The 19,575-nt window shown below is 41.4% G+C and overlaps 1 protein-coding gene across 1 annotated transcript in view; it reads right to left on the minus strand.

The window, feature by feature from the left end:
- Positions 1–3,141: 3,141 nt before the first annotated feature.
- Positions 3,142–19,575, minus strand: part of GLP1R (glucagon-like peptide 1 receptor) — a 54,717-nt gene continuing 38,283 nt past the window's right edge. The window contains exons 7-12 of the mRNA XM_010581129.1: positions 16,888–16,948; positions 12,690–12,759; positions 11,879–11,967; positions 8,860–8,998; positions 7,930–7,971; positions 3,142–3,331 (exon numbers count right to left, since the gene is read on the minus strand). Coding sequence (XP_010579431.1) covers positions 3,164–3,331; positions 7,930–7,971; positions 8,860–8,998; positions 11,879–11,967; positions 12,690–12,759; positions 16,888–16,948 — 569 coding nt within the window. The 3' untranslated portion in view covers positions 3,142–3,163. The remainder of the gene's footprint in view (positions 3,332–7,929; positions 7,972–8,859; positions 8,999–11,878; positions 11,968–12,689; positions 12,760–16,887; positions 16,949–19,575) is intronic.

Below are 19,575 nucleotides of genomic sequence, written 5' to 3' on the forward strand. Positions count from 1 at the left end.
TATGGTTAGAGTCTGTGGGTGTTTTTTAAAACAAGGAAATATATGCAAATAAATATTAAATATAAGGTAATATCCATGAAATTCTAAAACTTTATAGCAGCAATGCTGGAAATAAAGTTTTCATTTGCTATAAACTAGTTATGTTATGTTCAGGTAAATTTATAGACTCTTCTATTTACTGCTTCATGAAACAAGTTACCACAGTAGGTGAGCATGAAGCTGAAAGGCACAAGAAATAAAAATTCATACGTTCATCTGTTCCAGTGCTTTGTGTTGCTTTGCTTATTTCATGCTACTCAAATAAATGCACATTATAAATTCTGAAATAGAGATGGCATGAATAACAACAAAGGCTTGCAAAAGGTTTTACTGAAGTAGATAAAGTATGATGGAGAAATTGGTGTTTAGGCTTGGCTGAAAGTATTTTGAGAAATACACAGTTACTGTAGTTCTGCTTTGGTGGCAGTTACTTTCACTGAGTTGTTCCCTCAGTACTTAGAGGGGACTTAAAAAGGTTTGAAGAAGTGAGAGCTTAATCAGAGAGGGGAAAAAAAAATTCCACCACAACCCTCTGCTTGGCTAAGATCCCACTTTGTCATCTTATTTTTGTCTTGGATTCTAACAAGGCTGAAGTTACAAAGGCAAGTTTGACATCTGATGCTGGAGCTATTCTTGCGGGGCCAAAGCCCCACAGTTCTTAAGTGACCAGAAGGGGCCAAAAAAGCCTAGTAACTCGCATGTCAAACTGTTGAAAGAATCTTGTGACAGCAACTAAGTACAGGCTTGTCACCACACATGTAAATACTCTCTATTCCTATGTCTGTCCTCTTTCATTTGTTATGTATACTTTTTCCAGCATAATAGTGAGTAAAACACTTCTGTAACTTCCTAGCATCACAGCAAAACTATCCTCTTGCTAACAGCTGTGCAAGTAGCAAAAACTTTTTTTCTAGGTTTGCACTCAACTGAGCAGGGCCCTGGAAAACTAGCACCCACTTGTGAATATTCATGAGTGAAATTATTCCCTCCAGGGTGCATTATCATACAGCTGTTAGTTTCATCTGTCATTGTGCTGCCTTTTCATCTACTAGTGACTAACTTTATCAGTCTTTTCCTATTCAAAGCACTTAAGGGTAGATGTTAAATAGAAACATCAAGCATACTGTCTACATACAGGAAGCTAATTAATTAAATTGCAGGACAGCAGTTAACATATGCATGTAGTACTCGGGTATTGTATTGATGGTCACACAACACAGAAGCTAGTTATTAAATTTACAGAAGAACCTGAGGTGCTTGCTTCATTCCAAGGTCAGCTCTGCAACCAATGTTAGGAAGGGAAGGCCTGGAAATGGCCCCTATAGAAGCCAGCATGCTAAACATACATAAGCCAGCCTGTGAACTGTGGTGGATTTCGACAAAGATGTCTGACTTCCCCCTGGAGTTCAGTTACAAGCATTATAGCAGAAGAAGGTAACCCATCCTCTCTAATTCAATTCTAACCTGATGACTGCAAAACTAATTCACCCTGTTGGCAATTTGGATTCTAATACAATGATTGAATAATCCCATGCAAAGCAATCTAGCTTCAGGCAGGAAAGATGCTGAATTACATCCCAGAATATCCAGTCCACTTTCTTGGCAATGGGGGCTGTGAATGCAAGTGCAAAGAGAGACTTGAAACTTGTTTTTTTTCTCTCTGCTGAGTAGTCTATCTGCTACGCCGTGGAAGTTACTTATTACAAGAAGTCTATGGACAGGGATATTCTCAGAGCTAGTCTTAGGCACCTTGCCTCTTTGTTGTAAAGGGAGCCCGAATAACAGCTGAGTAAAGATATGCAAAGCCTGTTATTAAGTGATGCAGTGGATCATGTCCTGCTTGTAAAGGTACCTCTGTTTTCCCCCAGCAACTCTTCTAAACATCAGGGAGGGTAACATCAATAGCAGTGCAGATGCATTCACTGCAAGAGCCCTCGCAGTTTTAAACAGACAAAAGCCTGCTGAGTTTAGGATAGTGTCGGGGGGGGCGGGAATTTTTTGAATCCCGCTGCTGGCAGGCAGGCTGTGGAGGAGGAGGAGGAGGAGGAAGGCAGCCCACCCCGGGCGGGGCGGGAGCTGTCCGCCGTGCTGAACCCGCAGCCCGCTCCAAAGCGGCCTTCCGCCGCCGCGAGAGCAGCGCCTCGCGGGCGTTTCGTGTCAGGAGAAAACGAGCACGGCTGGAGGAAAACCAAAAGTGAGCCCACACTGTGAACTACGGAATCTCTTCCAAGTAGGTGAAGTCTGCTAAGACCAGCTGCGTGTTTGCACCCAGAAGAAGCGGAGTATAGCTTAGAAGGAAAATGTCCTCTTGAAGCACAAGTCATTATCCTGTCCCCGTTAACACCTCTGCACTCACTGGACAGGCAGAGTACCATATAAAATTGGATTGGCTGTGCATTCAGGGGATATTTCCATTCGTGTCAACAGAGATAACACGCAGGTATTAATAGCAGAAGAGGCCCCTACCAGATACTGGGTTTGGTTTATTATTTTCAAGTGAAGTTTAAAAAGAGCAGTCAGGAATGTACACCACACTGCCTGCCGTATTGACAGACACTGGGGATGCTGTTCTGCACCTACTCAGAAAACAGGTAAGCATATTTTCAACTTTAGCTTTGGGAAACTCTTACTACAAACTGATTCTTCCCTAAAACGCATGTTGTGTCCCACAAAGTTCTTTTTTTCTAGAACTGGTGATAGCACCTAACCCTATCCCCATAAAAATCTAAATGTATTTTTTGGCAATAATCATATTCTGTGTCGTTGTAATTTAATCAGTCAATCACTCAGTTCACCCACTCAACAGTAATAAGCCATTGACCCTGTGGTTTCAGACTGGATCAATGCTATGCTTAAGTTTTAGACACCTGGAGGCCTTGTGTGCGAATAGGAAGAAACTCTTTTAACTTACTTTAGACATGATCAATTTTTCCTCTGATGTGTTGATTACATTAGCAGATTGCTTTCCCTAGAAACCTTTGTCCAACAGCCTGCAGGCAATGAGCAGCATATGCTTAAGTTTCTTGCTGGAAATGGCATACTTAAGCCACTTGCTTGGGTATTTAAGGGTTTTCAGGTGTATTATACAGTTCATTGTTCTCAGTCTGATGCACCTGCAGAAATCTTAGCTGAATGTGGCCTGACAAGTGGCAGCGTAGACACTACTGCCTACCGTGCCTCCACTACTGATGCTGTTGGCCGGACACTTCAGAGGTTTCATACTGCTGTCTCTTTGGACATACAGATGTTCCAACCTCCAGCGCTCCCAGCTTTTCCGAAACTCCATCTGAACCTAACACAATCAAAGAAGGAAACAAAAGGAATGAATGTAGAACTAATCAGATTTTTAAATGACTCCATTATAAAAGATCAAGGAAAAAATAAAGATACCATACTACTGAGAAAAGCTGGCAATGCTTTAAACCTGCAATATTGCTTCAAATTATCCAATCATCTCATTAATCCATTGTAGGGTATTCCATATTTAAAATAATGACAGCATTCACTTTTACTTGTAGAAATAAAGCTCTTTTATGCGCCAGGAAATCTTATCTTCATTATTTTATTCTAAATTGTATTCAGCTGCAATACTGAACATACTCTATGCCCTACCAGTACTAACAATTAACTTGATTTTGCTTATCAGCCATGAAATGACTGAAAAGACTGGCTTCCTGCTCAATACTGTCACCATAGGTATTCTTAAGGGCTCTGTTTTAACTTCTGTTTTGATTTAAATAGTGTTATGTCTTGGATTATTTTTGTTCTTTGAATATTTACAGGTTTTTTATTCCATACAAAAATGAAGATTTATTCAGAATTGAAAAACCAACAATTTAGCACGTTAAAGACTGTACTTCCACCCCCTCCCCCCCCCTTTTTAAATAGCAATTACAATATCTCATTCCAGATACTAGCTTTTTTTAAAGCTACAAAATATGCTCATCCAGTCACAGGTTCTGGGTTACACTGTGTAACCTCTGTACTCATCTGGAAGTTTATCCAGGGTCTTGTAACTGCTAAACAAGAACAGAATTTAGATCTTCCTGTTCCATGGACAAAGTTCTTGCCACTTGACTGAAGTAAGAACCTCCATTAGCTTTTAACACGTAAGGCAGAGGACATAAAATTGAACCTTTTTTACTCTAGAAAAAGGCAGGAGTGCAGCTACAGAAATCAATTCATTATGGTATGTACTTCAGCCTGGAAGTAAATTCACTATAGATGGGTCACTCAAGTGAGCCTTCTCTGGAGAGTTCCTTTTTGTTTCCTTTTAAGGGTCCAGTACTGACCACCAAGAGACTGAATAGGTTGATAGCAGTTCCAGCGCAGGCTTGTCATCATACCCAGGCTGCTGAAACCTTCATACTCTGAGGGAAACATCCTAGGGAACCAGCTGTTGTATGTCTTCTCTGCTTGTTCATTATGAAAAACTGAATCTGGGAGGCAGCCCTAAAAAAGGAGCAAAGCCTTACATAACCAATTGTCTTCCCTTGGTGGTTACCTCTAGCAGTGCTTGTCAGCTCTGGGCTACAGCCCTTGTACTGAATACTGTCCTGGTGGGAACCAGCTGCATCTCTGCATTTCTAACAACAGAATCTGTCCCTCCGGTATCACAACAAAATGGGTCAGAAGGAAAGATGCTGAGATAGAAGCTTCTGTTTTACCATGATAACTGTGGGTCATTGTGTCAAAAGCTGCGCAAAGACACCAGAAAAAGACAGTATCTCTGGCATAGCTTGGCATAGAAGAATGAGGGAGAACAGCCCGATAAAGACAGAAAGGAAACAGTGAGATGCAGGGACTATACTGTCTGCAGGAGAAGAATTGACCGTATTACCACCCCAGTACTTGCTACCTTTGGTGGGCATGGAAAACAGCTGGTTTAATAGGCAGCACTGGGAAAAAGCAGTTGTAGACATTTACAGGCAGATCCTGAAAGAAAGCATGAACCTACTAACTGACAGAATAAGTCAATGAGTAATAGAAATGGGTATGTCAGAATCAATCAAAGGGAGGAAATGAGTCTTCAGTCTGGCTGGACACGACAGGCTGTATCCTAGAGCTACGATACAAATAGCCTGCAAGACTGAATGAGAAGACCTGAGCAAAAGACTATAAGAATGGATCTGAATAACAGAATATTAGTTTTCTCTCCAGAGATTAGGAGAAGGGTAAAGAACAGCTCTGCTGTCCATGTTGAACTGAGTTTTTTGCCTAGACGGCTGTGAATAGGGAATAGGTTAAGATTTATTTTGTAAAGAGGCAGCTCTTGAGCACGCAAGCAGATCTACAGATCTTTCAGCAAAATAATTAGCCTAGTAACTTCCATGTGTGGATAAGATGCCCCAGAAATAAGCTATACAGGGAAAAGGGAACCAAGAACAAAACTCCCATGAGAAAGGGGATGAAGGAAAATTTTTATGTAGAGTATTTTGAAAGAGAAAGGGAAGAGGTATGAGAACTTGGAAAAGATGGTCATGGGGGGTTAAAGGTGGAGAAGGCTTCTCACAGAGAGCAGCTGATTGGGCTTAATGCAGCTAATGGGCAAGGATGTTGAGAATGTGGCAATGAATCTGGAATCTGATTACAAAAAAGTTCAACTTTGGCAAAAAAGCATCTCAACAAATCATAGTGAAAGGAAAATAGGTCTGAAACAGGATGGAATGGAGCTGGTGGAGGCATTCAACCGGTAGTCTGTATAGAGAATGGAAAGAGGGAAGATAGGGCAATAATTAAAAAAAAATCAGGAGTTCTGGAGTCAAGACAGATTCTTTAAGGTAGAAGGGAGTGACGTGTACTTCCATTGTGATAGGAAGGAGGCAAAAACGAGAAGCAAGACTACAGAGAATGAAACCCAAACCAGCTTAAACTAATTCTGGTGGAAAGAGGCAGCCTCTCTGTGGTTTAGAATATTTCTTATAGAAAGCATCACTAACTGCAGATAAACTGGTCATATTAAGCCCAGCTCATTTTGCAAAAAACATTGGTGATAACAGGCAATCTAATGAGACCATGCTGTTGGCTTCAGAGCAGTATCAGAAAAAATCTAAAATCTTTCAGGTGAAATATGAACATATTTTAATGTTTTTCCATAAGTAGATACTAGAAAAGGACATTAATATCACTTCTAGCTTCATTTCTACTCTTGATCTGGCACCAGGACTTGCAAAAAACTTTCATTCTGTACGGTTAAGAAAAAAGAAAAGGAGTCAATGGGTCGACAAAAATAAAAATATAGACCATATTGCAAACAAGGATAGTCTTTGGGCACATATAGTCTGTCAGAAGAAAAACAGTTTCTCATTTAGTTTAGGGAAGAAATAGAAGAGACTTGACCTAATCAAACTCTTTACATGGATTTATTTTATAGATGCCGATGACTGGGCTTGACAAAATCCTTCTCCCTTCTTCTAACGAGAGTTTGAACAAGCAAAATAATTCATCCTAGATTGTCTGCCAGCTTTCTGTGAAGCTGAGCACACCGTGGTTAGATTTTACGAATTACATTACAAAGGCAAGAGAACTATAGCAACAAGAGATTTGAAGGACCTCTTAGAAACGTAGGTAGGCTACTTCACAGTAAGTTCCCTCAAATGAAACAAGCCTACCTGTTTCAGGGTTTGTAATAAAGTTTAGGCTGTGATGTAACTTTGCCCTTGTATCACATGGAGGAAATTATTGGGCATTACTCATGAGAGGCCCGGCTGCAGCTGCACAGGGGATGTATGAGCAAAGGCCAAAGTGAATCAAAAGAAATACATGATGCACCAGCAGAGGGTGCTGCATTTTAGGATTGAAGTACACCTGTAAAGCTGTACAAGGGATTTGAAACAAATATTGTCTAATTCATGCTTGAGCAAAGCCTGCTGCTACCCACCTCTTACTTTTCTAAGTAGTACAATTAACACATTCACTTAAACAAAATCTTACCCACAAGCTACAAAAGTGAAGTCTCCTGCAGGGCTTAATTCAGGTGCCTGCTGCTTTTCTGTTGACTCCAGCCTGGCCATAATGACACAAGTAGAACATTTTTCCATTGATTCCAATTCCTTGATGAGGCCTATCTCTCAATAGGTGATCTTGAATTACTGTGTCATGTTTAAAAGTAGATTTAGCATGAGTGTAAAACACTTTGATGTGCATTGAACTTAATAATGGGCTGCCAAATTAATAGTGTTTGCTTCCTTTGAAAACCTGGCTGCTGACTGAAGGAATAATAATAATCACTTAGAAGGTAATATGAAAGATTCCTGCAATAGTGAAACAGAGTAATACTCTTTCCCCCAACAGGGCTGGGATTCAGCAGAAGCCATAGAAGATGGTACTTGCAATCAATTAACTCAAAGCCCTGGCTACACTTCTTCTGGGCCTGTGGGAGAGCTCACCACTCCATGAAGTTCAGTTAGAATGAGAGCAATGATGTCTTCAAGTAGCTGGGCCACAGGGAAACCAAACGAAACTGAACTAAATGGGCATTAGCCAAGAGGACTCTCCAACCTCACCAGCCAGCTGAGCTCGGTTCTCAGAGTAAAACGGGCTCTACTCTGACATTCACCAACACAAGCAAGCAGCTCTATGAGACAGATTAAGAAAAGCAGCTATAATTCTTAATAAAGGAAAAGCTCCAGCAGTGCAAACTATACAATTGTGAGCAAGACAACTTGCAAGATTTCATGTCTGCAAATAGTGGCCCTGAATTATACTGCCTGAATTCCTTCCAACAACATTTGTCTGAGGACTTATCCTGTGTAGCTGTACAGAGAAGGGTCTGTAAAAAAAGTAAAAGTCCTGAGCAAGGACAGTTTAGCTGTTCAAGACCATTTTTCATTTCCTTTTCCTATAGTGAATGCTGATAAGGCAAACTGGAACAACTAGCATCTCTCTTACCTCATTATTGATGAAACAGTAGAGAATTGCAACCATCAGCCCCTGAAATCAACAAAAACAAGAAGAGCAGTGAGCAGAGCACTTTCCTTGCTTTGCCAAACAAACATGCAGAGGGCTAGAGGCTCTACACTGGCATGTCCCATAGAAGACTGAAAGATGGAGACAATTTGTGGTCCCTGGCAGCTCTGATGGCAGAGGATAGGTTTGACCAAACTATGTCTCAAAGCACATGATCTTAGGAAAAATGAGTTACTGTTCTCTTCAACCTATTATTTTTTTCTAAAGATTCCTTTTCCCTTCTTTTTCCTTACCTGGTTTCAAGTTATAAACTCTTCGTAAGTGAACAATTCATAGGGATCTTAAATACAGCTCTGTGCTTGATAAACAGAAAATGAGTGGGTGAGCAGGGAAACTAGAAGAGTAACAATTCCCTTAGAAAATGAGACTCTTTTGAAAATGCCTTACCTAAGGCAACAGCTAAATAAAAATCACAGTAAACCTACATCCTCCTCACATGCAGTTACAGCTGTAGACAGCTACCTTTCACAGCACAGATTTTCCAAGGAGTATCAAAAACACCGGAGAAAGCACATTTGCTTTCAGCAATGCCATTATACAATTACAGAAAATCACAATTTCATTATTGCCTTGAGGTGTCCCATAGGAAGTAGATATTCATACATGGGTAGGAATACCAGTTTATTGTAGCATATTTAAGACACTGAAAATAAATTAAGTGACACTAACATCTAAGTTGACTATTAAAAATTAGTCCTCATACTTTCCCTTCCACTGTCATAATCCTGTAATATCCAGTGCTAAATTGAGAAATACAAAGAACAGGGAACATGCAATGAATGAGAGAGAAAGCAGGTCCCCAAACAGCAGTCAAAAAATATCTCATGCGCATGGGTACAGTGTGAGTGCTACCTGGAAGGAAGCAAAGGAGAGCTCAGTAAAAAGTTTCACAAAGCGCAGCATCCCTCTGGCATGCTCGTCAGTAATAAAGGCAAAGATGACCTCATGGGTCCCCAGCAGTGGGATCAGAGTCAACGTAGACTTAGCCAGCCTAAGATCACAAAGAAAGAAAAAAATACAATGCCACTGAGTAGATCATTCTTGATCCCAATGATCACTGGGAGTCACTGTTTTTGCATTCTGCTTCTGACACACTGTCAACTTAGGTAAGTCACTGCACCACTTTGTGTTGCAGGGTCCTCCTCCAGAGGCTGCAGGGAAAAAAAAAAAAAATCCTCAAAATAACCTTAGTAGGTTTCAACATGCCACTCCATTGCAGACCACTTGCTGCTGAGAGCAAACCTCTGTATTCAGCTACTGGCTGTATTTCACCTGGAAAATCTTCTTCCAAACTCAGGAGGAGGCCATGTGCTTTCTTGTACCTGAGATGTCTTCTTGTGTATCCTTTTCCCCATCTGTAAGTGGGAAAGATGACCAAAACCTACCTTGTTGATAGCCTGAAAGAAACAGCTATCAATAATTGGAATCTTTTAAAAATACCCTGGCAAATGGAGGAGTACTTGCTATTCCTTCCCACATCTGAGGTGTGTTAAATCTTCAAAACACTGTAACTAACCATAAATGCAGAACACGTTGTAAAAGCAGTTAAACTGTCTTAAAAGTGAGCAATCACTCTGTGATTTAAATGGCAAGTTCAAAGACACAGCTAGCAAAGGAAAAAAAGACAAACTAACCTGAAACAAAACATTTTTCAGCTGTGAGAGAGCAATGCTCAGGGATACAACAACAGGAAAACATTCACAAGAATGGTCCTTAACTCTCTTTTGATAGACATACGTGCTAGTCACCCAATAGCATAATGAAAGATACCTGAGCCTCACATGGGAGTTTATAGGGCTATCCTGGGCCACAGAAACTATCAACATCTCACAACAACATGTCTTGAGACAGTTTGGTAGATACAAAATCACTCAACTAGCAGGGCTGTCAGTAGATCTTGTGTGCCCTCCTAAGGCTGTTGGCTGCTATTCTGAATCATGTAATCATTCAGACTGGAAGGGACCTCTGGAAGTCTCTGGTCCAACTCCAGTTCACAGCAGGTTGGTTACTCAGGGCTGTGTCCAGCCAAGTTTTGAGTATCTCCAAGGTCCTCCACAGCCCCTCTGGGCCTCTCTTCCAGCGACCGACCACACTCACTGTGAATTTTTTTTCACCTCTGACATGCAATTGGAATTTCTCTTGCTGTAACTTGTAACCTTGTTCTTTCATTATGCACCTCTGAAAAGTGTCCACCTCCATCTCCTATATAACCACCATTAGGTAGCTGAAAACTGCAATTAAACCCTTGCTTAGCCTTCTGTTCTCCAGACTGAATAAACCCAGTTTTCACCAGCTCCTTCTATGTCACCTGGTCCAGCCCCTGAACTAGCTTGGTGAAAAACTGATACAAGTCCCATGGGGTTGGAGGGACAGGACACACTGTCTTTCTTGTACTGGGGAACCTCAACCTGGACATCAGAAGCAGTCTCACAAGTGCTGAATGGAGGGGATGGTTGACCTTCTGGCTATGCTCTTGCTAGTGCAGCCCAGGATGCAGTCAGCCTACGCTGTCACAAGGGCACACTGCTGAATCATTGTCCTCCAGCATCCCTGGGTCTGTAAAGTTGCTTTCTCCCCAGTCAGTGGCCATCCTATACTTCTGCATGGGTTTATTACATACCAAGTGCAAGGCTCCTGTCAGCCCATCCACTGGCCTGCCAATGTCCTATATACACAAGGACCAAGGGCTGGTGAATCACAGCAAGTACTGAAATTGAGCAGTTTACACATACAGGTAAGCAGAAATGCAGATCTCTAGTGGATCTAGGCAGACCATTGCATTAGAAGTGGGACTTGTTTAAACGAGCAGCTTACCAGCAAGTCTTGTGATGGAGGCTCTGCTCCACCACCACCTGCCTGAGATAAGAGGTAGAAGTGGGAGGCTGACACTGAATTGGCTCTGGAGACACCACTTGCATAAAAAAGGGGAGTTGTGTAGGTGTACAGCAATCCCCTAGCTTATTTCATGAATGCTAATTGTTCTAGATGGGATATTTGGAGAGCTCTGCCTTAAGCAGGAAGCCATAGAAAGTGCTATGAAAAGGCTTCCTGGGTAATTAAGACCTCCCTAAAAAAAATCCTTTCCCTGAGCAAGGGGAGAAGTTTCTCCACAACTCCAGTCCTTCTGCAGAGAGAAGAGATTTGCTGCCATACTGAACAGCGAGCTCGCTCTCTTTGTCAAATGAATGAACAACAAGAGACAGGTGAAGGAAAGACTGGCCTGAGAGCAAAACACTTTCCTCCTTTCTATACACAAACATATCTAAGCTAGTGACTTTCTAGGGCACCTAGACTGGTCCTTGTTTAAAACAACACATTCTAATACAGCATTTGTGTCTTCCCTCCACCCAAAATTTTTTCCACTGTCTTTGAGCAGAAAAGAAGGGGGGACAAAAAATTCTGATACAGGAATCTCTGACTACTGGTCTTATTATCATCAGAAGCATACCAACGAACTGAACTCTTTTGGGTAAAAGACTTCCCCAAAGCTTCTGGCTATAACCACCAACCTCCAGACAGACCACAAAGACTATAGTCTTCATCAGTGAAGAAGGCTGTGTTGCTGGGTAAATCCTTTTCTGACAAAGCCTTTCTGTTTACACAGCAGATTTTTGAACATACAACATGAAGAAATGAATGTACGTGCACGTCTGAGAAATGGCTCACCTGCATCAAACCTTCCTGCTGCTTGCAGAAGTCATGAGGGCAAGGGCTTTCTCCCTTGACAGAGTAAATTTACAGTCAGACTTTTAAATGGCTTCAAGCCATCAGAACTGGAAAATCCTACCTTTGTCAATCCATTCCTTTCATGTACCTCCTTGCCTACTTCCATTTTGATGGGCATGAAGTGTCAGACCACCATATGACATACCTGCATTTTATGTCAGTTTTACACATCAGATTAGCCTGTAGTTTGGAGATGATGATGCATATAACTCTGATAAAGATCAGGAAATTTACCTGGAGAAATGAAAAAAGGATTTATATCATTATCAAGAAACATGTGTGCTTAAGTGTTCAAAAAAGCTGGTTTGTGTATGCATGTGTAGGTCCCTGTGCATCCTGCTACTCTGCAGCTACAGAATTTGCCATGGAACTCAACTCCTTGCTAAGGAACTGTGCTCTAAATACATCCTCTATGAGTGCCCAAATCACCTTTGAAAATGCAGGCACTTCACTAAACAAAGCAGGGGAGCTTACCTACGTCTCCGGGGAGTCAGACATAGTAAAGGTGTGGGCTGGCCCATTTGCCTTGTCTGGAGGTCTGAGACTGACACAGTATTGTGGATGCAGAACATGGCATTTCTCCACACCATTTGTTGCTCTTCTGTAGCCCAGTACCTGGAACACTATCTTCTGCCTCCCTGTACCACCTGCCATAGCTTTCTGCACACAGGGGAGTTCACTGGATTGCTATGGCATGCTGTTTTGTTATCATGTGCTGCCACTGCAACATGACAACATGTGGCCAAATTAAACAAATAAAATGCTAGTTGGGAATTCCAGTGACAGAAACCAATTTGGTTTCATAAAATCACATTTCTGAATGAAAATGTCAATACCCTCAAAGGTTATTAGCCTTTCGACATGCACAACAGCCATATGCACATCTGCTCTTTCTACTATATCATGTCCTATTCTCCTGGAAATCTGCCAGCTCGCTGCACATGCCCCATACTCACCCCAATGGCAATGAGAATGGGCAGTCTGATGATTAACCAGTAATTCATGTTATAGTTTCTGGTCCAGCAACTAGGAAGATGGCAAAAAGAAGGGTACAAGAAGAAAAAGCTTCAGTACATTACTAAAATCTCCCGCTTTTCATTCTGTCACAGCAATGCAGATGGAAAACAATATTGAGGACTAGATACCAGGAAAGCACATCATGCTGACATGGAAACAGATGCAGTTGCTTCTTAGAAACACTGAATGCTTTGTACTGCTGCAGCTATCACAATCCAACTGGGTACTACTTGCCGGCCTTTCTTGCCCACTAATGGCTAGCTGTCCTCCACAATTTGCTATGAATTATCATCAGTTAATTGTGAAGATTTACTCCATTAAAACCAAGGTCAAATTTGTCATGTGGCTGAAAGGAGATTGGGGGAGTCTGAGTCAGTCTTTTCCTGCGTGGTTCCTATCCTCCACTTTCTGCATTATTTTTTGTTGCTCTTCAGTCTCCAGTGTCAGGTCATTTTATTATTTAACTGTTAGCTCTTTGTCCCATTACCTTCCATCACTTTTCTTGTATCAATATTTAGATCAGTCATCTATTTATTTGTCCTTATTAAGGCAGCAAACTCCAGCTCCTTCAGTGTATATGTACAGGTTTCGGGCCCAAAGGGAGTTTTAAAACTTATAAGCAAGTAAAATCAAAGATGGGAGCAATAGTTCCCAACTTCTCTTGGCCAGCTGAGCCCTCTGCCAAGTAAGTAACATGCTGCAGGCAATGTAATACTTCACTGTCCCTATAAGTCTCATTTTAGCTTTTTAAACTCCTGTGTCCTTGAGCAATATTGGAGAACAATCACAAGAAAAGTGATGCCTGAAAGCCACAGTTTCGGACCACTGGTTCAAAGTGAACTTTACACTGGGGGGTTTGTACATCTAGTTCTTTTAAGTCCCACCCTGGCCACAGCCAGCCACCACCGACTGTATGGTGGGCCATGTGTGCACACAACGGCCCGGGTGTTGGGGTAGCGTTCATATGCCACTTCCCTTGTTCCGCAGAGACAGCATTCTTAATATTTCTATGAAATAACTTTGTTAGCCTCCTGCCAAATTGCTCAGCATTACTCAAAAGCAACAGTCATCAGTAAAGCCAGCAGGCATAAAACTATGAAACAGCACTACAGAAAACATAGGTTCCTTCACAAAACCAGTTCTTCTTCATCTCCAAATCTCATCTGCCAAAACATATATATGCTCAACTTTCCTTAAGGTTTCTTAATAGGCCTATGAAACTTCAGCTTGCGTGATGTTGGTGGAGAGTAAACCCTCCCCACCCTTGTAATGGGACAGTCAACCCGAGAGAAACTAGCAAAACGTGCAGCACGTGGAAAGGATCCATGCTACAACAACACACCCACACATGCTCACAGACTAGAGAGGAAAGTGAAGCACCTTGGCTGTGGCAATTCCACATTCCCTTGCAGGTACTACAAGCCAGGGAAGGGCTCAGGATTTAATTTTTCCTTTCAATCTCAGTTTAATGCATATAACAAGCATATTATTGCAACCAGCAGCTCCACAACCTACAAATCAATTGTATTTTAGATACCAGAGAAAAAGGTGTACATATTGTATGCAGTCAGCATACCTGAGCTGCAATCTGAGTAACAGAAGAACTTCTTAATTGGTACACGTGACTGGGAGCCAGCTTCATGGAGCCTTTAAAATTAATTTTATTTGAACCTCTCAAGACCAGCGGGATAACAGGCATGGCTGGAAGCGGAGTTCTAATTTTCTGACTAGCTGCAGTGGAAGCAGAGGCAATTTTAAAATTTCCTGATAATGACAGAGGCTGAGAAATGATTCTTTACATTAACTCTGCTACATTTCTCTGTGTATTAATTTGCTTCCTGTGGCACACAGCAGTTTTAGCTACTTCTAAATTTATACAAATATGTGCAATAAAAAAGCCATTACAGCCCAATTAAAGTGTCACAGCTATTAAAGTGCCCAGAAAATAAAATTGATAGATCTGTACATGATCTCTTGTCCATTTGTGCTTTCTGGGATTGCCACACTGACAAACACACCAACATCTACTGTGATTGGGATCTATCCCTACAGTTTGCTTAGCACCACTCAGAAGATGCTTGGCAACTAATGGCTTCAGAGCTGTGAAGAGAGAATTGGTCCAGTGAAACAAATGCTACTGGTAAGTTTCTGTCTTTGCTTACCAATCTGGTATGCTTTTTCTAAAAATGAAAACACTAAATTTTTACCTTGAAGAATAGCTGAATGGCTCCATTTTTTAAAAAGTTTGTAGGCTGGCTGGCTTGCTCCCGTAATTAGTTGCAGATAGAAACAAAGATGTGTAAGTATCAGCTCTTTAGGCACAGTCTAATAACTAAGAAGTACCGCTTGCCTTTAGTTTTATTTGTAATCTAGACAAAGTCTTTTTCAATAGCTCAACTTTTTAAAACAGCAGCTGCTTTCTAAAGGAGTTTACACGTGCACATGTAAGGGAAGAAGGAGCCAGTCTCCAAGTAAGTCTTGCAGGCTTCAGTCCTTCATTCAAATGGCTACGTTCACAGGACTGCCTCAAATTCCCAACCCTGACCACATTTACTTCCAGTCATTCCTCATAACCAGGGAAGTACTTAAGTCACAAATGAAATTTAGAGCTTGCTGCACATCCATGGTGACAGCGCTATGGCAAACAGCAAGAAAGATATCCCTGGCTGCTCCAGCAAATGCCCGCCCAAGGCACAGAAATCTTGCCTTTCAGAGAAGCTGCTACATGTGGTTATTTATTGCTGTATTTTACAAATATTTATACAAGATTTAGAAAATTCAATAAGGTGCAAAATTGCCCCTTTTAAGGTCCGCTGAAGGCAGTGAGTGACAGTTTTCCTTAATAGAAAACATAAATCAGCTCTGAGCACTACATAATGTAGGAGGCTCAGCATGAGCACTTTGAATACATTTTCTACATCAATGGGAAGATACGTCCACAGAACGTCGCCTGTTCAGAGGCCATGTGTTGTCTATACCTATTCTGGCAATTTCAACAAAACTTGCAATACATCAGTACAGCCACAATCTTGCTACAGAATATTATCAAGTCAACCTTGAAAAGGAAAGTCAGAAAATCCTAGCATTGCTTAAGCCAGAAAAGGCAGCTTTGACTGAACTTGTTCAGTACTATGAAAGACACTAAAAAAACCCTGGTTCTTAATACTCAGGAACACCAGAAAAAAGTCTGGGGGTGGCTCTGACTACACTGAATTTTCACACTGCAGCATCTCTCCATCAAGGATTGTGTTGGTGGGGAGGGGATTGGAAAAAAAAAAAAAAAAAAAGAAAAAAAAAAGGACCCTCTACAAAAGTGCTGGCTAGGTTATTGGGAAACTAAGTAAGAGGAAGACCCAATAAATAGTACATTTAGAATAAAAAGGAAATAGCATAAAGTTATTTATTTCATTACAAAGAAAGCTACCCAAACATTTCCAGGCAGTCACTGTCACTAAGAAGAGGAAGCCACTTTCCTCCCTTTTGTTTTTTAAAAAACAAACCAACAAACCACAATGCTATTTGGTACACAAAGCATATATAAAGGCAATTTTTCAGAACAGCCACTAAGGTAAAAGTGGACAAAAAGTATTTTGTGTTTTGCAGTAGTCTTGTGTATGGTATAGTTGACTTCAGCAAGACTAACGTAAGCAGACGGAGAATGGGCCTTTATTTTAAGAAGATCTAAATAACAGAAGCTTTAACAAGAACAGGCAATCGCATGTCTGCTGCTAGGCATAAGCTAACCACTACAATCGGAGGCAGAATCCTGTGGGAGGTTTTTGCCTTCCTCAGAAGCACAACTGTAAAGGCTACTGCCAAAGGCACGGTATCAGGAGCGGTCTTGGTTGGGTATGATGACTTCTACTGTTGATAGTGTAACTACAGAAAAACAAAACATACCTTTCCTTAACCTGCAAAAAGATAGATTCATTCAGACATGCAGAAAGTTCTGATCAGAAAGAAACATATGCTCCTTTCTGAAATGTTATGCGAGACCTTCAGACAAAACAGAAGCAATTATGTGAGGTTTCAGCACATTACCAAAGCAAACCACACTGACCAGAAAGCAAACAATGACCTGCTGGTGCACACATACAGCACAAACAAGGTAGCTAGAAAAATCAGAACTAAACCAACCCCTCATCTTCATAAAGGTACTTGACAGTTCCCCAGAGGATAACAAACAGCATTGGCACACCTGGGAAGAAAGGAGACAAGGTTGACACTGACACTGAGAGACAGGGAAAAGCAGAGAGGAGGACAAACCCCCCGCATAATGATAAGCAACATGATTAACTGGTGGCAAGGCTGCAGCTCCTGCCCAGCACAGATGGCTGTCAATGGTAGGAGGAATCTAACCTGCAAGTAACTAATGGATGAACTCACTTTGTCTGGGCCCCCACCTAGCTCCTAATAGGCATGAAAAATGAACAACAGACCATCACCCCCATACTTGGTATATGCCAGCTTTTCCGTGGAAAGTTTCACAGAGGGGCCAAGGGAACGAAATTTCTGGAAGCTGTGCTAGCCGCTATAATCACGCTAGAGGGGAACGTAGTCTGCTCTGACTGGAGCCTTTCCATCCACATTCCTGCCTGTGGGTCAGCTACACTGTATTCAGGCAGCACCAAGCTCAGGCTGTCTCTTGGCATCGGGCTGGAGCACACTCATCCCCACGTACCCCCAACAGCAAAGGGCACCATGGGCACACGACACATAGCAAGCATGCTCAGGCCTCCCCCACAGAGAAGTCCCAAGTTTGGGCTGCGGTACTGGCATGGACTTGAGCAGCTGCAGCAAAGACAGCAGATGTATCTGGTCTTAGGAAGAGGCTTGGTCCTATGCTTACCTGACAGTGGATGTGCTAGAGTTGGTCAGTTTATCTGGGTTGTAAAGGGAAGAGAGAAAAGCCAAATAAGCTGGCAGTCATTACTTGCTTTACAATGTCAAAGGCTCTCAAATTAATTTATTTCATTTATGAAATGCCTAGGTCTTGAAAAATAATTTTAAAGTGTGTCTACCAACCAATACTCAATAAAGGGAGTGCCAAAAAAGCCCACAAGGAAGGAAAGCACGTTGAGACTCGATGAGCAGGATGAGGAATTTCTGCCTAAGGATGAATCAAGATGGTCTAATTCCTCTGTGTACCTCCTTGGACAGTGTCTGATGATGTATGTACGTTGTATAGGAAGGGCAACATTTAACGTGCTTTGTTATTCCATTCTTAAGAATCAATATGGTAAGGGACCATAAGAACATCAGTGTGCAACAGTAAGCACTGCACAGGGCAAATACACAGTTCCTGACAGCAGAAGCCACAGGGAAATTGGTGATCTCTTGCAGTCCAAAAATCTACAAGCAGTATCTGTAACTGGTCTTATCTGTAAAAACCTTCTGTCTTGTTGTACTGTATTCTTTCTCTAGTAACAGAATAGCTAAATACTACAGGCACAAAAGACCAATTAATTCTCCTTAATCAGTTAAAAAAAGAGAATAAAGAGCAGCAAGAAAAAAAAATACCAATAATTAGAATAATAGCAAAGATAATGAATTGAGTGAGATCATTGGGGGAAGTGGTTGAACATGTTCCATGGATGTACTTGATACCGAGAGTACACAATATTTTGGGAGCAAAGTTACTGAGAACTCCATGCTGCTTTGATAGTGGCATAAGAGATTAAGAACAGGCTCATTACAAATCACTTCCAAACACAAATGAGCCTTTGATTCAGAGAAACTAATTACAGTTTGAATTATTCCTTTCTTGACTTTGCTGAGAATTAAGATATCTTAATATGAAACTTACAGGATAAGACACGAACACTGGGAGTACAAAGATGGAGGGAACCGATATATCGAGTGATAACGATAACGATTTGTGGATATCTCCATCTTCTGGATATGTCAGAAATCTCTCCATATTTAATCACATTACTTGACATTTGAATTGAGAATCTGATATTAATATTATATTTCAAAAGAGCCTAGCTAGAGAGAAGGCTGGTATTATTGAACTGCATCAGTATCCTGCTATGCAAATGTTATACAAATTAATAGGCAGCATGTACAAGGTGACTTGTTCAACATCCTCTGCCCACTCCCACTTGTGATGCAGGCCCCTGGTGCCTTAGTGTTGCAACACCATCAGTCACGTTATTTTCCATGCTAGCAATACACATTTAATCTGAGACACAAGGAATTAACAGTGCAATACATATATGTAAGCTTTGAACGTCAGTGCAAATTCTACATGCATACCATCTGACATCTACCAAATTCACAAAGTCTTGTCCTAAGAAATGGGTGGGTCTGAACACTGTCTGGGGGACACTCTCAGCAGATGGGAATGCATCCAGTTTTCCAGAGCCCTAGTCAAGATCTAAAGAGGAGGCTGCCCCAAGAACATTCCCTAATCCACCTCAAAGTCTGCAGAAGTCATTCACAACAGCAAAAGAGCAAGTCTGCAGCACCTCTGCAATAACTGTAGTTTGCAAGGATCACTGAGGCTCTCCATAGATTAATTTACAATCTTGATACCTAAATAACCTGCATTAATTGGCACAAATGCAAATATTATTCTGGTTACTTCATTCAGTCAAGAGAAGTTTGGCTGACTTGAGCAGGCAGTGGAAGCAAACTGTATACAACTCCTTGAATAAACTCTACAGATGACTATCATTCATTAACAGAATCAGCATTGCGTTCCAGTCCTGGGCTCCCAAAATGCAGCTGTTTTGGTGCATTTGACTTTCAGTCCTACACTTCTTTCTCTTGCTGCTGCTATTCAAAGAATATCAGATATCTGAGAAAAAAACGCACCCGTTT

Source organism: Haliaeetus leucocephalus, unplaced genomic scaffold, assembly GCF_000737465.1.
Source record: "Haliaeetus leucocephalus isolate CR32 unplaced genomic scaffold, Haliaeetus_leucocephalus-4.0 Scaffold752, whole genome shotgun sequence".
NCBI lineage: Eukaryota > Metazoa > Chordata > Aves > Accipitriformes > Accipitridae > Haliaeetus > Haliaeetus leucocephalus.